The sequence below is a fragment of the Rhinolophus sinicus genome, linkage group LG09, assembly GCF_036562045.2.
Source record: "Rhinolophus sinicus isolate RSC01 linkage group LG09, ASM3656204v1, whole genome shotgun sequence".
NCBI classification, from domain to species: Eukaryota; Metazoa; Chordata; class Mammalia; order Chiroptera; family Rhinolophidae; genus Rhinolophus; species Rhinolophus sinicus.
This window is the reverse complement of record NC_133758.1, coordinates 74,172,752-74,190,045: the sequence shown is the minus strand read 5'-3', so window position 1 is coordinate 74,190,045 and position 17,294 is coordinate 74,172,752. Positions and strand designations below refer to the sequence as shown.

Sequence of the window (17,294 nt, the reverse complement as noted above, 5' to 3'; positions counted from 1 at the left end):
TTAGTCATGATTAAATTAGACCAAATTCAATCTGTCTCTTGAGAATCTGATCTAGAGATTGTGGGAATCAGGCAGTTGGTAACAGGAGCAGAAATATAAAGACATCCAGAGTGGAACCTTGTAAACGAGATATTTGTTTTTGAGGCTCAAATCCTAGAGATCATGTGCAGTCACCTAAGTTGTTGATTAACTACTAGAACTATTACTGTGTCTTTTTAGATATTTCAGTCTCAGTGAGGTCTGGCATTGTGGCACAACATCTATAATTATGAACACCGCATTTTCTGTACTTGTTTGGGAAAGAACCAAACAATTTATTTGTTTTGCTTAAAGGAGGCCTCCCAAACATAAGTTCAATGTTTCATAAAACTTGAATTAACCATTGTTAATAGTGTTGATTAACATTATCACAGGAATTTGAAGTTGTTCCATGCATATTTGAATCCACGAATTTGAATGACTATTCTAATTTATGCATATAAAAAACTTTAATATGTGGAATTCTAATAAGAACAAATATGTTTATTTGTGATACATAGATGAAAATCAAATCAGTGTAATGAATAGCTCTGTACAAATGCTATCTCATAAAGTACCAATACAAGTTAAAGTGTGGAAAAGTGAAGGAATTAAAATGGATATTTATTTTCTTGAAATTCAGACTTAAATAGTAAATTTTTTCATAGAGCCAGCCCGCAATAGGCATCCATAAATATTTGTTTCTTTATGGGGAATCTTGCATTTCTATGATTTTGTTTAAACTTGATTTTCAGGTAGAAATGTTACCAGTACTTAAATTTACTTATATTTTTACAACAGTTTCAAATAAGTTAACGTTCAGTTTAACTTTGTGGAAAAATATGTTTTCCCTTTAATGGTCTTAAATTTACTCATCATTACCAGCAAAACAATAACTAATACAGAAAGACAGGCAATGAAAGGGGGGTGTTCTAGCTTTTACTGCAAATGAGTCAAAAACAAGTTTTGCATTTTATTGCAAATGAGTCAAAAGCACATTTTGCAATATCTTTTTATTAGCCAATTTTTATAGCTGCTCTTTGTGTAATATTTTATAAATGGCATGCATAAAGTATTTTTGTTGTGGGTTCTTTTGGAAGAAATGAGTTACAAAAAATTTTGCTCTTGCAGTAAGTTAAAACATGAGGTAACAAAGGAGACAATTGTCTCATTTTTGACGATACTTAATTCTTTTCAAAGCCTATAGTTTTTATTTTTTCCTTTGGGAACCCCTGTAATCAAGATTCCTTTTCATGCTGTTTTATTTGGGATTATGGTTAAACACAGTTTCTGCTCAGTCTCTATTCAAGAAAGAGTCTCTACAAGCTGTCATGTAGCATGGCAGTGATCTTTCTTTACAGGATCAGCAGGAAACCATAAAAGTCTGTTGTGACTTCTTAAAAAAAAAAGGAAAAATGTTTGACCTTTATGATAACATGACCTAAAACAAAGATGGTTTTACACCCTTGTCCATCACACAGACACACACACACATACACACACACACGGACACACACGGACACACACACACATAAATCCTGCCCTAGCTATTATAATTTCAAGGATTTCATTTTATGTGTTTTGGTATATCGTGTTTCCCTAGATGTTTCCTGTGCTCTTTGTGATGAACTATTAATAGAAATTGGGAAACACCTTCAACCAGGTTCATCAATTTTCAATTGTGACACGTCTCTGCACCGCAACACCAAATGTTTTTCACTTCCAATTTATACTGCATTACTTATTTTCCAAGAAAATAGTTCAAATTGTTGCCAGGGCTGATTCTGAGGAAGCTTGTCAGTGAAACAGAAATTTCTAAGAAAAATCCAAACTTTTAGATTGTTATTTATTTTTGAATATGGCTTAAGAAATGAATTTTAAGTTACAGAGTGTAGTTTGAAACTTCTAAGATCAGGTGCTCATATTTTGTATCCTTACAAGATTCAGGGATCGTTCTGGCAAAATCTCTTTAAGTCTTGTTCTTCTGTATATTTTTATTATTACTTGGTAGGTTTTAATATTTTAGTTGGTAACCGTTTAAAGTAGAGGTGTTGTTGTTTTTTTATTAAGAATTATTTTGAGTCTTTCAATTAGGCTCATAAATAGAAACTATAAACATGAAATGGAATATTTTACGTCAGAGTAACTCTTGCCTGTGGAAAAGAGGACAGTTTGAGATGTGAGATTTGAGATTTGTGGTATTCATACTAATGGTTCCTAGTTGTAAAGTCCTGTACAACTCAGTTCAAGTTAACTCTTCTTCTTAACATTTCTCAACAGAACTAAGAAATGTTTCAGTGTCTGTGATAATTTACCTTTCCAAATTATAAATTCACAGTTTCATGATCATACATTAAAAAAGTAATGACTTGATATTCATGGTGCAGTTCATTAATTATTTTATTAGAAATATACTTTGGGGAGGAAATGTGTTGTTACTTAATGAAATTACTTACAAATTTGCTTTAAACCCACATTACTAAATCTTAACTGATTTATTTTAAACATGTGGTTCATAGAGTGGCAAATTATATGTTTAGGAAACACTTATATAAGCTAAGAAACTATGTTAATTCAAAATCTGAAATAAATAACGTTTTCTCTATGTGTTACATTTATTTAGGCATCTTTGTTTTGGGCAATCTCTAATCGAGAAATATGAGTAAATTATTTATTTGCTTTTACATCTGGCCCATCTAATTGCAAATTTTCCCCTATATTTTAAGATTGTCCAAAGGAACATTCCCAATTGGTAAAAAAAGATTAATGAAAATGATAGAATTATTCTGTGACTAAATGTCCACATCTGAAATAAAACCAGTTAGATTTCTGCTTTGAAATTATTTTGAGTAGTAAGTGAAACATTTTACTATGTCTAAACTCTCTCACCATTAAAGCTCAATGTTAATTTCTAGTAGTAGTTATTTATAATGAAATTATTATAAAAATTTGTTCGTAGTAATCTTTTTTTCTCAGATAATTAAATCATTATGTGTCAACGTTAACAAAACTACAGCAATGTCTTTAAAAGTTTGGTTTGGAGAAGTAAGTAATATTCTTAATTGCCAAATTTGAAGTTATATATTAATATTTTAGGAATACACACTTGGTTCAGAAACAGAACTTCTGACTTCATAACACATTTAGATATTATTTTTTTCTCTCATTGTCATGACTACACAAAACATATGCAAAATACAAGATGTTCATATTAGTGCCTTTTGAATTATACATAATCTCAATCTAAACATGAGCTTTGGATAAAAATCAGTGTATCGAAATTAGTAATAACTTAATATATGCAGTATCTTTTCAATGACTAATTACACAAATGATATCTTAAATTCTAAGCCAGTAATCTTATGTGTAAGTGTCTTTTTTTCCTTTAAAAAATGTATTGTAACATCTCATCGTTTGTTTCTCTGCCCTAGATCGGGGGACTGTGCAGAAGGTGGTCGTTCTTCCTACAAACAGCTCTGCCAGTGGGGAGCTCATTCTGGAGGAGTTGGAAGTTTTTAAGGTTTGAACATCCATTAGTCTCAGAACTTGCATGATGAATGGAATTCTTTAATCTTACAGACACTTTGGAGGAAACAAAATAATTGATAAAAGAGCAAATAGATGCATGTTATAAATTTTGGAGAGTAGGAAACACCAGATGAAATGAGAACTATAGAGTAAACATTTTTCTGAAGTATTTTTATGCCTTTCAAGCTATCTTAACATAAAAGAATGAGTTTTTCTTTCTTTTTTATTTTTTTTTCCAGCTATCGTCACAACGTTAAGAATTTTGGTCATCATTATTTTTAACAAATGAGTTCTTGTGGTCAAGGTCTAGAAGACTAGCCATGAGAGGGCATTCATCATTGGCTTTACAAGTCACTGAAGCCCAAATACTTTCACATTATTGATTGTTAGATAAACTCACTCGTATTTTTTTAGCCAGGAGTTTCAAGAAAAACTGCTTTGTTTTCTCTTGTTTTATTGCTATCATTTCAAGTGTCACTCTAATTAAATAAAATAAATGTCTCTTTATCACTCCAAACTTCATGTTCTATCTGAACTTCAGATTTCATTGTATAATTCTCTCTGTCCTTAAATATGGCATTAAAAAGGAAGAAAAGAAAAAAGGAAAACAAAACACAACAAAAAGAGGCCCGCGGAGGGAAGTTCAGCCCTGTGAGATCTCACCTACTGGGGCAGAGTACCTATTCTTTATGTATGTGTGAGCCTGAAAGGCACACCTGAGGTGTCCTGCACCTCCTTTTCCCCTCAAGGTGAAGGTCATTGTCATTCAAATGGTCCCTCTTACCCTCATTTGGAAAGACGGGTAAAGCACAGAGTAGCTGTTAGGATTAAAAATAAACTTTGACTTGGAATCAATCCTACAGCACACTGCTATTTCCAATTAGACAGGTTAAGAAACATTGGCCCACGGACACCAAAAGGCCAGAGTCAGCCTATAACTGAGTAAAAGTAGCAGTTCAGAACTCAGGAGCAGACAATTTCTAGTCCAGTAAGTTGCTTTGCTTAGTTTAGTGGACACAGAAGATATTGACTTATTAATATACTTTCCCATACTCACCAAAAATATTGACTTTATAAGCATATAAGTGATCAGGAGGCAATGCTGTTAGATTATGCTAATAAATTTTGAATGTAAAATATTTTTTTTAATAGAAAAAGAAACCAAATGAAATCTGAGGAACTCTGGCAAAATTCCTAATATTGTTAAATTTATGTTTTTTAAAGCTAGACTCACTTTGTCATAAACTTTTTGTGATTAGTTCCCTAAAATTGCGCTCATAAAATGTTAACCAGGTATTCAAGTGCCTTTTCTATGACTTGCTTTGTAAAGAAATTGATTGTTTCACTAAATTAACCAGAATCTCATTATATATAAAATATTTTTTTTCTCATTCAATTCAGTAGGGACAACTTGGCTTACCAAAGTACCTTATTCTCGACTGTTCTTGAAGATAGCAAAAATATCATATTGCAGCACCTCGTTTTTATTTCTGAAATATTTTTTTGGTAATCGGGAAATGTTAATTAAGTGAGTTTGACACAAACTGAACATATTTATCATGAAAAGGTCTTAAAGAAATGTAACTTAGTCTGATCGTGTGCTAACTACTTATGGTCTGTTGTATGAGTTATTCTGGTATTATCATCACGAAGAATAAACTCTCAGTGGAAAATAGAGTCAGTCAAAATGCATGTGGGGGACATCAGTCCAAAAGAAAGAGACTAAAAGTTTGAGCTTTCTTATGGATGCGTGTGCCAGTGATTGATGTGGCTAAACTGAGAGAGACACTGACCAAATACGGTTACTGTCTTCAACTTGGTATTTGTGTCACATTTTCTGAGGTGAGGTAAAAATAATTGGGTGTGTATGATATTAGTGTGATGAGCACATGAGGAAATGATGCATTTAAATTGAAAGAATTCCTTAGTTAACTGTCATACTGATATACTGCAGAAAACTCAATGTAACTTTTAAAAACCAGACACTTTGTTTTTATGGCGTGCAGAACCACGATCTCTTCTTTTAATCCTCTGTTCAGAATATTTTCTGAAAATATGTTCTGCTTCCCTAAACTTAACTTGATTTGGAGGTACAACTATTAGAAGCTGCCTAGGTGGATGTACATTGCAATACTGTTTGGTACGTGTGTATATTTCTAAGCAATGATCAAAACTTGTTGCAGTAGAGTGTTTAGAGATATCACCATTTTCTCTTTTAAATGTAAGAACTGACCACTCTAGAAAGAGAAATAATTGTGGGTACAGTTGATTTTGAGAGGTTGCTGCCACTTGAGTTATTCAAATAAAATTTCACAGATCTTTATTAGGTTATCACAAGTCTAATTTTTAATCTTTAAAAGTAACTAACAATGTTTAAGAAGTAAGTTATGTATGGAGTGAATTTCAAAAAGGATTACTATTTCACAAAATACGTAAGTTCTTTTATTGATTCACATTTATCAAAAGAGAACCCCTAACAATATTACTTTGTTTGCAATGAAAAGAATTAATAAGTGTGGATCAGGCTAATACATCTTTCCAAAGCAACATTTGGCAGGTGAACAATAGTGTCTTATGCAGAGTGCTGTGTTTTCGAATAAAATTAGGTATCATTCCACAGTCCCCATCCCCCGCCTTCCCCAACTACCCAGATTCAATCCTGAGTTATTCATTAGATTCAATATTCTAAACTACACTTTTTTCCAATTCTCTCAACTTTTTCATTTTTTTAGTATATGTGCTGCTGAAGTGAGCACTCAACTTTTCATTTTTTCTAACTATATTGATTCAATTCAGTAGGGACATCAGTCCAAAAGAAAGAGACTTAAAGATGTGTTATAGCTAATTCTTTAAGTTTAGGCATATATCTGAGTCACAAATCCATCCTTATTCCCAACAGAGGAAATATACTTTATAGACAAGTATTTTAGACTTTGCAAGTATATGTGCACATAGAGAGAATGATGATTTCTTGAATTTTAACACACAGGAAAAGAATTTCTGAATGCAAAAATCCATTGAGCGACTGCAACTAACATTATGTTTTTCTAACCTTTCAGAATCATGCTCCTATAACAACAATGAAAATTTCATCCAAAAAGGTAAAATCAACCCCATTTTTGTTTTCTTTGCATGTAAAAATTTTACTACCATGAAAAAATATAATGTCTGAAAAATTAACTTTATTAGCAAAATAATGTATAGTGTTCACAGTATACCACAAAGTCACCTTCAATTTTGATGTAGAATTTACTAGTTATCAGTGGAGACAAAAATAGGTTTTATTTTTATATAAAAGTGTCAGAAGAGAACATACATATATGCAGCAAGATATTCCAACATTTTTTATGTCCTATATTCTCAAATATTACAGCATATAAAGCTAACCAAAATGAAAATAATCTTTCTGAAGGAAGAGTTTAGCATGTTTGAGCTACTATACCATCACAAACACTCTCAGGGGCTTGGAATGAGTAATCTATCCTCTTTTGAGTTCCTGCTGCAGTCACATGTTTGAGTTGTGAAATACGTTCATTTATGCTTATTTCAAAGGAAATGCTGTTTTTTAGGGTTATACATGTCATTAACAAAATCTGAATGTCTCAAATCTAAGCCATATCAAGGTTTGAGATTTGGGGAAGAAATATTAGACACTGAATATTAGAAATGTTTAATCTTCTAATTTGTGCCTTCGCATGCAAATACGCAGTGATCACAGAGAGGAAAAGCCCAGTTCCGATCTCTACATGTGCAAAACATGCACCTCTCCCACCCCGAAAGTGTTCCCAAAACAAATTTGTAAGGGCCAAAGTAGTGTAGTCAAAAACGGAGTAGGCTTCAGAGGAAGACTGACAAGCATGTAAATCCCAACTGGACCGTAAATTGCCAGCAGCTCATGTAACTTCTCTGAGCTAAGTTTCTGCCTCTGCAAGGTAATGCTGTTCTCACAAACAACTTAATTCATATAAATCGCCGAAAATAAAGTGGATCTTTGGTCACTGTTATTTGTAGGAGACTGAGACTTATTTTTCTTGGAAGAGAGAATAAAAGGATTTATGTGTTAGCACAACTGATGACATGACTTTAGTGTTCTTCACCATATTTGGTATGTTACAGATGAAGAAGTATTTCACAGTCAGTCTTGTACTCTTTTTCACTTGACTAAATTTTATGAAGAAAAATAAATAGGGTACAACGGACCTAAAGAGCTCATCTGTAAAAATGTTTGTATGGTGCATAACAAACATTTTCCCAAGTAACAAGAAGCCATTTGTCATTTTCCCCAGTGTCCTAGGGAGCTGATCCCAAGTCAGAACTGCCTTTGAAGTCAGCAGGGAAGCCCTTTGTTTACAGTTGTTTAATGGAAAGAGAAAATATTAGAGCGAAATTCAAAATGGACACAAAGCCATTTGTGTGGCATAGTAGTTGAGTATACAATTACAGGTTTCAACTTGTAATTCAGCTTGTGTACTTATAGGTCACAGTCCATTCCATAAAATTACAATATACAATACACACATACACACAGGAAAAACTAAGCATTAAATTGTCTTCAACATCTTATATTGTAGATAATTAAAAATGTTTCATTAAATTAGTTAGATCGAGGGCAGGGTAATTGTTTTTTTAGGTATTCATTTGCAGAACTGAACACTATTATTTTTACAGAGTGAAAGAACTACAAATTGCCAATGATATTTTATATAGACTTAAATACCATGAATTTAGTACTTTCCCTACTGTTCAAACTATTTTACTGTCCATTTTATTCTCCTTTATTCTCTAATTTATTCTTGCATTCCGCATAGCAGAAAATAATTGGATTAATAAAAAAAGATAATTTCTAAAATGAAACCAGCTATGTCCTTTCCTCAAATAAACCATTTTAAAAATGTTTTAATGAAGCTGATGCATTCACTATAATATTTATTAATATACTCAATAAACACATATTTCAAAAGTTTCTAGAGAAATGATTATGGTCAAAACATGCAGTTGTTTTCTTATAGTTTGAATGTCTCAGCTGGGGATCAGTATTTTTCAGCCCAATTTCTGAAAAACTAATTGGTCTTATAAAATAATTTTTCATGAATTAGAGTGAGATTAATTAGAACTGAAAAAATTATAAATGGATAGTTAGTTGATACTTTACTACCACTGATATTCAACATTCATTGAAGACTGAGGAGCCAGAAACTATTCTAAGCATTTGACATGGAGTTAGCGCTTACATTTATTTAGGGTAAGGGCTCTATTATCCAGTTTTCCCAAAGAGGAAGCTGAGATTCAGAAAAGGTACATAGCAGATTTGTGGTTGAGCCAGGATTTGAATCCCAGAAGTCTGCCTCCAGAGCATGTTGGACCAATGATGTTCCCATTGATTTACTTTTAAACAGTATGTTACATATATAAAGTATGAATATGTATAGATATGTGTGTGTGTGTGTGTGTGTGTGTGTATGCCTGCAAGTTCCAGCTTAGAGAACTTTGCTGACTTGAATTGTATATCATGTTTGTAAATACGGAATGTCAATGAGAAATTTAACCCTTTTATTCCTAAGAACTGTTTTATGCACAGCTGAATGAACTGTAGCAGTATCATAAGAAACTCTTGACACCCTAAAAATGAAGGCATATGAAATCTTTATTTATGATTTAGGGTGCTGAAGATCTCTGGATCATGCAGAAAGTTTAAGACATGTCTAAATATAAATACTGGTGTTCTTCTAAATAAATTAGAAATTTCTCTGAGTAATATGTTAGTTTTGAAGGCATGTGAAAAAAAATTATTCAATTTTATCTAACACTATGTACTTTTTTTTTGCTAAATTTAAAAATGCCTTTTATTTTAGACTTGACTCTTTTAAATTTACAAGGTGATGGCTTGCCAGATTTGAAGAGTAAGAAAGCTGCCTTGTGCTTTGCTAAGAGACAGCATTCAAAGAAAAAAGAAAACATCGTAATTTAAATCTGTAATGTATTAGCTCAAATCTGAGAGAACAATGAATCCCAATGTCTCAAACACATAACCATTCTACATGGTGCTCTGAGCTTTTTTTTTTTTTTAAACAGGAAAGTGGTAATGTTATAGGCATATTAACGTAGGAAAATTCTATTTACTTTGGCTTTATACCCCTCTGGATTTTGCTTCTCGTTTTTAGTCTATTTCGAAATGAATCCAAGGGTTTGTGGGCATATATTATAATGTGTTCCTGCTGAAAGTCTTTTAACTTCCACATCTGAAATAAATCATCATCATTCCTCTAATAGCAACAGTTGTATGTGAGCTCCAATGAAGGGCTTTCCCAAGTGTCTCTGCATCGCTGCCACATCTACGGCACAGCGTGTGCCGACTGCTGCCTGGCCCGGGACCCTTACTGCGCCTGGGATGGCCATTCCTGCTCTAGGTTCTACCCAACCGGGAAGCGGTGAGTACTAAACAGTCACTGAAAATCAAAGTGGATGCCACTGGACAATTGAGCGGGGTTCCATCCACATCATTAGAATCAGCTCTACTGTGGTATTGTTTAGAAAAGGCACTAAAAGCGGCAGCTGTGTTTAGCACCACATTTAATCTTTGAATGAAGAAAGTGGCAGTCCTTTATAACGTGACATTGTCAATGATATGTTAATTAGAGTACAGCACTTTGGAAAAATTCCTTTCTCCTTTTAAAGCACCTCTGCAACACAGTCCCCCACCGGTGACCCATCAAATATTTCAAGCAGCACAGCATTTACCTTTTTTTTCATACTACCTAATTTTTATCTTTTTTTTGTTTTGTTTTATATTCTTGATTGAGTATATCCTTAAATCCCACCTTCCTAGGATTTCCCAGTATCACTTAATTATCCTATAATGAATGCTTGTGCTAGTTTAGGCAACAGGAGCCTTGCTCCAGGATGGGTACCCTGAATTGCCTTCAAAACTTTGATAACTATTCTTCACCCTTTAGAACGGTGAGTGCATGATTGCTGGTTAAATAAAATAGTAGGGCAGTCTGAGACAGTGTGTCTTTTATCCAAGCAAAAGTTTAGTCAGGAAGCTCTGAAACAACTCGGACCAGGTTGGAAGGGAAAGCCTGTAGAGAAATTGACCGTAGAACAAAGAGTATGCAGAATTCAGGGCCAACCAATGTCACAGATATTTTCAGTCATACCTTAATATGGGTCATGATGGGTGACAGGGCCATAACCTATAAAAATACGTGTCAGCAGGAGAGGGCAGATCGGACTAGCCATGAGCACTAATGATCTTTCAAGTAAAATCATTGGGGTGATGGTGTTTTATAGCACTTTTATTCTCTGTTATAAAGGACATTCTCTAAGGACATTGACAAATTAAAACAACCCTCACACTTCTGCATATCAAGATGATTCTGATCCTTTTATCTATTAGTTCAACAAATTTTTATCACAGGACAATTACTTGCCAGGCAGTGTTCTAGAGCTAGCCATGTAACATGAAAAACAACAACAAAAAGATAAAAATTCCTTCCTTGAGGTATAATAAATTCTAGAGGGGGAAGATACACGATACACAAATACATAAGGAAACCCTCTAGTAGATCCAAAATAAAAAGGTCTGGGAATTTAAAAAAGGCGAAAAAGGTAGATAAGGGATGTGGGAAGCAGAGGGCTACAATGTTAAATGGGTGGGCAGGGATGACATTACTGCAGATGTGATGTTTGAACAAGGACTTGAGTATGAAGAGGCATGGCACGATGGCATTATCTGGGAAAATATAATTCCGAAGACAGAGACCCAAAATCCTTAAAGCTGAAGTGAAATGGAAAACTACTGAGGGATTTTGAGCACGTGAGGGATATTATTTGACTTTTGGTTTAATAAGATCATCTGGTTGGGTTTGTCTGGGATTGCAGCCCCGGGGTAAGAAGGTGATGGGGGGGGGGGTGGAGAAAATCAGGCTACTGTAATGATCCAGGTGAGATATACTGGCGGCTTACAGAGGGATGATAGAGGTGGCAAAAAGTTGTCTGATTCTGGATAGAACTCACGAAATCTGCTGATGTATTACATCTGGGATGTTAGAGAAATAGAGGCCTAAAAAATGAACCAAGTTCTCAGAAGTGAGTATTGGAAATATGGAGATGGCATTTAATGAGAAAGAGAAGACTGGAAAGAGTACGCTTTGGGGGAGAAAGATGGTAAGTTAATGGTGCTATGAGATATTCAAGTGGAGATGTTGAGTAGGCAGTTAGAAATATGAATCTGGAGTAGAGAGGAGGGGCCTGGGCTGGATAATCTGAAAGTCTTTTCTATTTAAAGATGAGATATAAAGAGAACTCCCATTGTTTAAACCAGGAATCTTTAGTGTCTATGTGCAAAGACCCATGTTCCTCCATGGCATTCTAAGATTTCGTCAGGAAGTCTATGGCTTCTTTTGATTTCTACATAGAATTTCTACACCTCCTTACCCCAAGATCTTCTGTTTGCACTGGGCTAGAGGTCTGAAACTAGATAAAAAGTGTGAGGGAAGCAAATTCCAAATGTAATCTTAAATTAAAAATGATTTTTGTGACCACTATTTGTATTTTCACGCACATTTGTTTTTCACTCCCAATTATGATAGAAGTGATATTTAAAAATTATTACCATAACTGTTTGTAAGGAAATAATTTTTTCTTGGTAAGCAATTCTAAAAGCTGGCATCTCTAAAACCTAGAATACAATCTTCAATTTATTAAATAAGTTTAGTGCTGAATGAAGCTGAAGCGCTACACTTTCTAAGAAACCAAGTGATGGGGGATCACAAAGTGAATCTTACCGTAGTCCTATAGCCATACCAGCCTCTTTTACAAGGTGAAAGAATTAGAGAGTAGCGCATCTTCCCTGTAAAACTCTCAGACCATTGCTTTGGCCAACAATTATTTTTATTTAAGAACAAGGAATATTTCTCATGTAAAATTCCATACTATATACATAAACTACCATTGCCTATTTGATTTTTTTTTTTTTTATGTTTACAAGATCGTGTTGAAATATGAGTTGACGCATTTGTTCTTATAGTCTCCCACCTATTACAACCTAGTTATCCTTTCTAAGATGGATGTGTAAACGTAGATTCCACATTGTTATCCTGATGTCACAAATCATAATCTTAATCATATTCTTGGAATAAACAGAGAACTGAAACTATCTTGCAATTTTTAATGTTACAGTGCCATGCCTGCTATTGAACCATGTATCATGAGTTTGCTGTTAGAACTGATAAATGAATTTAATAAAGTTACAGTATATAAAATCAATATACAAAAAAGTTACATTTCTACACACTAATAACAAAGTATTAGAGAAATTAAGAAAACCATCCCATTATAATTGCATCAGACTAAATACCTAGGAATAAATTTAATCAAGGAGGTGAAAGCCCTATACACTGAAAACTTAAGATAATGATGAAAGAAATTGAAGATGGCACAAATAAAGGAACATGTATTCTGTGCTCATGGATTGGAAAATTAATATTGTTAAAGTATGCATACTACGTAAAGCAATTTACTGATTCAATGTAATCCCTATCAAAATTCCAATGGCATTTTTCACAGAAATAGAACAAATAATCTTAAAATTTGTGTGGAAGCACAAAAGACTCCGAATAACCAAAGCAATCTAGAGAAAGAACAAAGCTGGAGGCATCACAATTCCTGATTTCAAACGATATTACAAAGCTATAGTAATCAAAGTAGTAGTATATTGGCATAAAAGCAGACGCATAAACAAAGGCAAACACATAATAAAAGCAGTGGACCAACTGACACTAAAGCTAGTACAAAGGTTAAAAGGAAAAGTAGGAATATCATGTGTAATTATAACAGTAAATTAAGGGTTACACACAAACACACATACACACACAAAATAATAACAAAAACATAAAGGTGGCGGGGGTGAATAAAAATGGTAGGGATTACAGAATATGTTCAAACTTAAGTGGCCATCAACTTAAAATAGACTGCTATAAACATAGCTTAGAACACGTGAAGCACATGGTAACCACAAACCAAAAACCTACAAGTGACATACAAGAAATAAAGCAAAAGGAATCCAAACACAATACTACAGAAAGTCATCAACATACAAGAGAAGAAAGCAAGAGAATAAGAAAGGAACAGAGAAGAACTACAAAAACAATCAGAAATCAATTAATAAAATGGCAATAACTATATACCTACTTATCAATAATTACTTTAAATGTGAATGGATTAAATGCCCAATCACAAAATAGATAAAGAAGATGTGATACATATATGCAATAGAATATTACTAGTCCTTAAAATGAACGATGTCTTACCATTTACGACAACATGTATGGACCTAGAGGCTATTGAGCTAAGTGGAATAGGTTGGACAGAGAAAGACAAATTCCATATGATTTCACTTATGTGCAGATTCTGAAAAACAAAATAAATAGACAGCAAGACAGAAGTATACTCACAGATACAAGTACAAACTGATTGTTCTCAGGTTGCAGGAGAGATGTGGGGCTGAGTGTAAAAGGTAGAAGGGATTAAGAAGTACAAATCAGCAATTACAAAATAGTCATGAGGATGTAAACTACAGCTCAGGGAATAGAGTCAATAATGTTTTAATAACTGTACAAGTAACACTATTGTAATAGCTATCAGTAATATTGTAATAACTATACATGGTGTGAGGTGGGTGCAAGACTTATGGGGGCGGGTTGCTTTAAGTTATATAAATGTCCAACCATTATGCTATACACCTGAAAGTAATATGATATTGAATGTCAACTGTAATTGAAAAATAAAAATTAAAAAAACGGACACATAGATCAATGAAACCAGATGGCAAGCCCAGAAATAATCCCACACATGGTCAATTAATTTATGCTTAAGGAGGCAGAATATATGATGGGAAAAAGACTGTCTCTTCAATAAATGGTGTTGGGAAAACTGGACAGCCACATGCAAAGAATGAAATTGGACCACTATCTTAGACCATACACAAAAGTTAACTCAAAATGGGTTAAAAACTTGAATGTGAGTTCTGAAACCATAAAACTCCTAGAAAAAAAACACAGAACAAGAAGACGTTGGTCTTGGTGATGAGTTTTTGGATCTTACTGCAAAAGCAAAAGCAAAAATGGACAATTAGTACTGCAGCAAACTAAAAAGTTTTGTACAGCAAAGAAAATCATCAACAAAATGAAAATGCAACCTACTGAATGGGAGAAAATATTTGTAAATTATATATCTGAAAGGGGGTTAATATGCAGGTAAATAAAGAACTCATACAAGTGAATAGCAAAAAAACAAAACAAAGAAAAACAAAAATAAAACAACTGATTAAATAATGGACAGATCTGAATAGACATTTTTCCAAAGAAGACATACAGATGGCCAATAGGTACATGAAAAGATGCTCAACACCAATCACTAATCATTAGGGAAGTGAAAATCAAAACGATATGAAGTATCACCTCACACCTGTTAAGATGGCTGTTATCAAAAAGACAAATAACAAGATGTTGAACAAGATGTAGAGAAAAGGGAACCCTTGTGCACTGTTGGTGGGATTGCAAATTGGTGCGGCCACAATGGAAAATGGTTTGGAGGTTCCTTAAAAAATTAAAAATAGAACTGTCATGTGATTGGCAATTCTACTACTCAGTATTTAATAGAAGAAAACAAAAACACTAATTCAAAAAGATATATGCACCCTCATGTTTATTGCAGCATTTTTTCATATACAAATATATACAAAATCAATATATATACACAATAGAATACTATTCTTCCATTAAAAGACTGAAATCTTGCCATTTGTGACAATAAGGATGGATGCAGAGCGTATTATGCTAAGTGAAATAAGTCAGAGAAAGACAAATACAGTATGATCTCACTTATGTGTAGAATTTTAAAAACAACAAACCAAGCTCATAGATAAAGAGAACAGATTGGTGCTTGCCAGAAGTGGGAGGTGGAGAGTGGGAGAAATGGGTGAAGTGGATCAAAAGGTACAGACTTTCCAGTTAGAAAATAAGTCATGGAGATGAAGTTCACAGCATGGTGACAATATTAATAATACTGTATTGCATATTTGAAAATTGCTAAGAGACTAAATCTTAAAAGTCCTCATCACAAGAAAAAAAATTACAACTAAGTATGGTGACGTGTTAATTAGACTTATTGTGCTGACTTATTGTGATGTTCCATTGGACTGTGTGTCTCTTTTTCTGCTAATACCGTACTGTTTCGATTATTGTTGCCCTGTAGTACAAGCTGAAATCAGGGAGTGTGATATCTCCAGCAATGTTCTTTTTTCTTAGGATCGCTTTGGCTATTTGGGGTCTTTTGTGGTTCTATACAAATCTGATGATTTTTGTTCTATTTCTTAAAAAAATGCCATTGGGATTTTGAACAATTAAATCTGTACATTGCTTTGGGTAATATGGCCATTTTAACTACGTTGGTTCTTCCAATCCATGTACCTTTACTAACAATTGTCACCCCAATAAACTTGAATTAAAAAAAAAGAGAGAAAAATTATGTTGTTCCACAGAAATGTATATGTCATCTATTCTTCAATAAAAAAGTACAAAGAGGAAAAATAAAACATGTGTCATGGGCTGAGAAAAAAAGTAGTAACCATTTAAAGAGCTATCTTGATGATCGCTAGCTTTGTGTAAATACTATCACGAGGAGCCAGAAACTGCAATATATGCATAGTATTCCTTGTCCTACCCATACTCATCTTTGGCTTGCATACTGGGTTTCTTAAAAATATCTATACTATTTAAATTCTCCAAATTATTTCCAAACTTAGTTATATATTTATAGTATATGGTATATAATCATATACTTATAGTGAATGCAAAACATGTTTACTGAATAAATGAATGAATGATTTCCTAAAATCCCATACACATATCTTTATGGATAAATGTTTTCAGATTTTTGGGGTAGAAACCAAGAAGAGAGATTGCTGGGTCATATGGTAATTCTATTCTTAATTTTTTTGAGGAACCTCCATACTGTTTTCCATAGTGGCTGTACCAATCTGCATCCCACCATCAGTGTATGAGGGTTCTTTTTTCTCCACAGCCTCTCCTACACTTGTTCTTACTTGTCTTGTGGATGATAGCTTTTCTAACAGGTATGGGGTGGTATCTCATTATGGTTTTGATTTGCATTTCCCTAATAGCTGGTGAAGTTGAGCATCTTTTCATGTATTTGTTGGCTGTTTGTATGTCTTCTTGGGAGAGATGTCTGTTGAAGTCCTCTGCCCATTTTCAGTTGGATTGCTTTTTTTTGAGTAGTGTGAGTTATTTATATATTTTGGATATTAGCCCTTGTTAAAGGCATTGTTTGCAAATATCTTCTCCCATTCGATTGGTTGCCTTTGTTTTGTTGACAGTTTCTCTTTCTGTGCAGAAGCTTTTTGGTTTGATATAGTAGCTATTCATTTATTTTTGCTTTTACTTCCCTTGCCTTTGAGGTCAAATTCATAAAATCCTCTCTGAACCCAAGGTTCATAAGATCAGTACCTATGTTTCCTTTGTGCAATTTCTTGTTTCAGGTCTTAAATTTAGGTCTTTGATCCACTTTTAATTAGTTTTTGGTATGTGGTAAGAGATAACAGTCTAGTTTCATTTTTTGGCACGTGCCTTTCCAATTTTCCCAGCACCATTTATTGAAGAGGCTTTCTTTTCTCCATTGTATGTTTTCCGCTCCTTTGTCAAAAATCGTCAACCTATAATATATGTGGG

General features: G+C 33.6%; 1 protein-coding gene across 1 annotated transcript in view; it reads left to right on the top strand.

Annotated features, from left to right (window-relative positions):
- Nucleotides 1–17,294, top strand: part of SEMA3C (semaphorin 3C) — a 177,246-nt gene that overhangs the window by 142,777 nt on the left and 17,175 nt on the right. Inside the window, exons 13-15 of the mRNA XM_019746909.2 lie at nucleotides 3,450–3,538; nucleotides 6,606–6,647; nucleotides 9,817–9,974. Of these exons, the coding sequence (XP_019602468.1) occupies nucleotides 3,450–3,538; nucleotides 6,606–6,647; nucleotides 9,817–9,974 (289 nt within the window). The remainder of the gene's footprint in view (nucleotides 1–3,449; nucleotides 3,539–6,605; nucleotides 6,648–9,816; nucleotides 9,975–17,294) is intronic.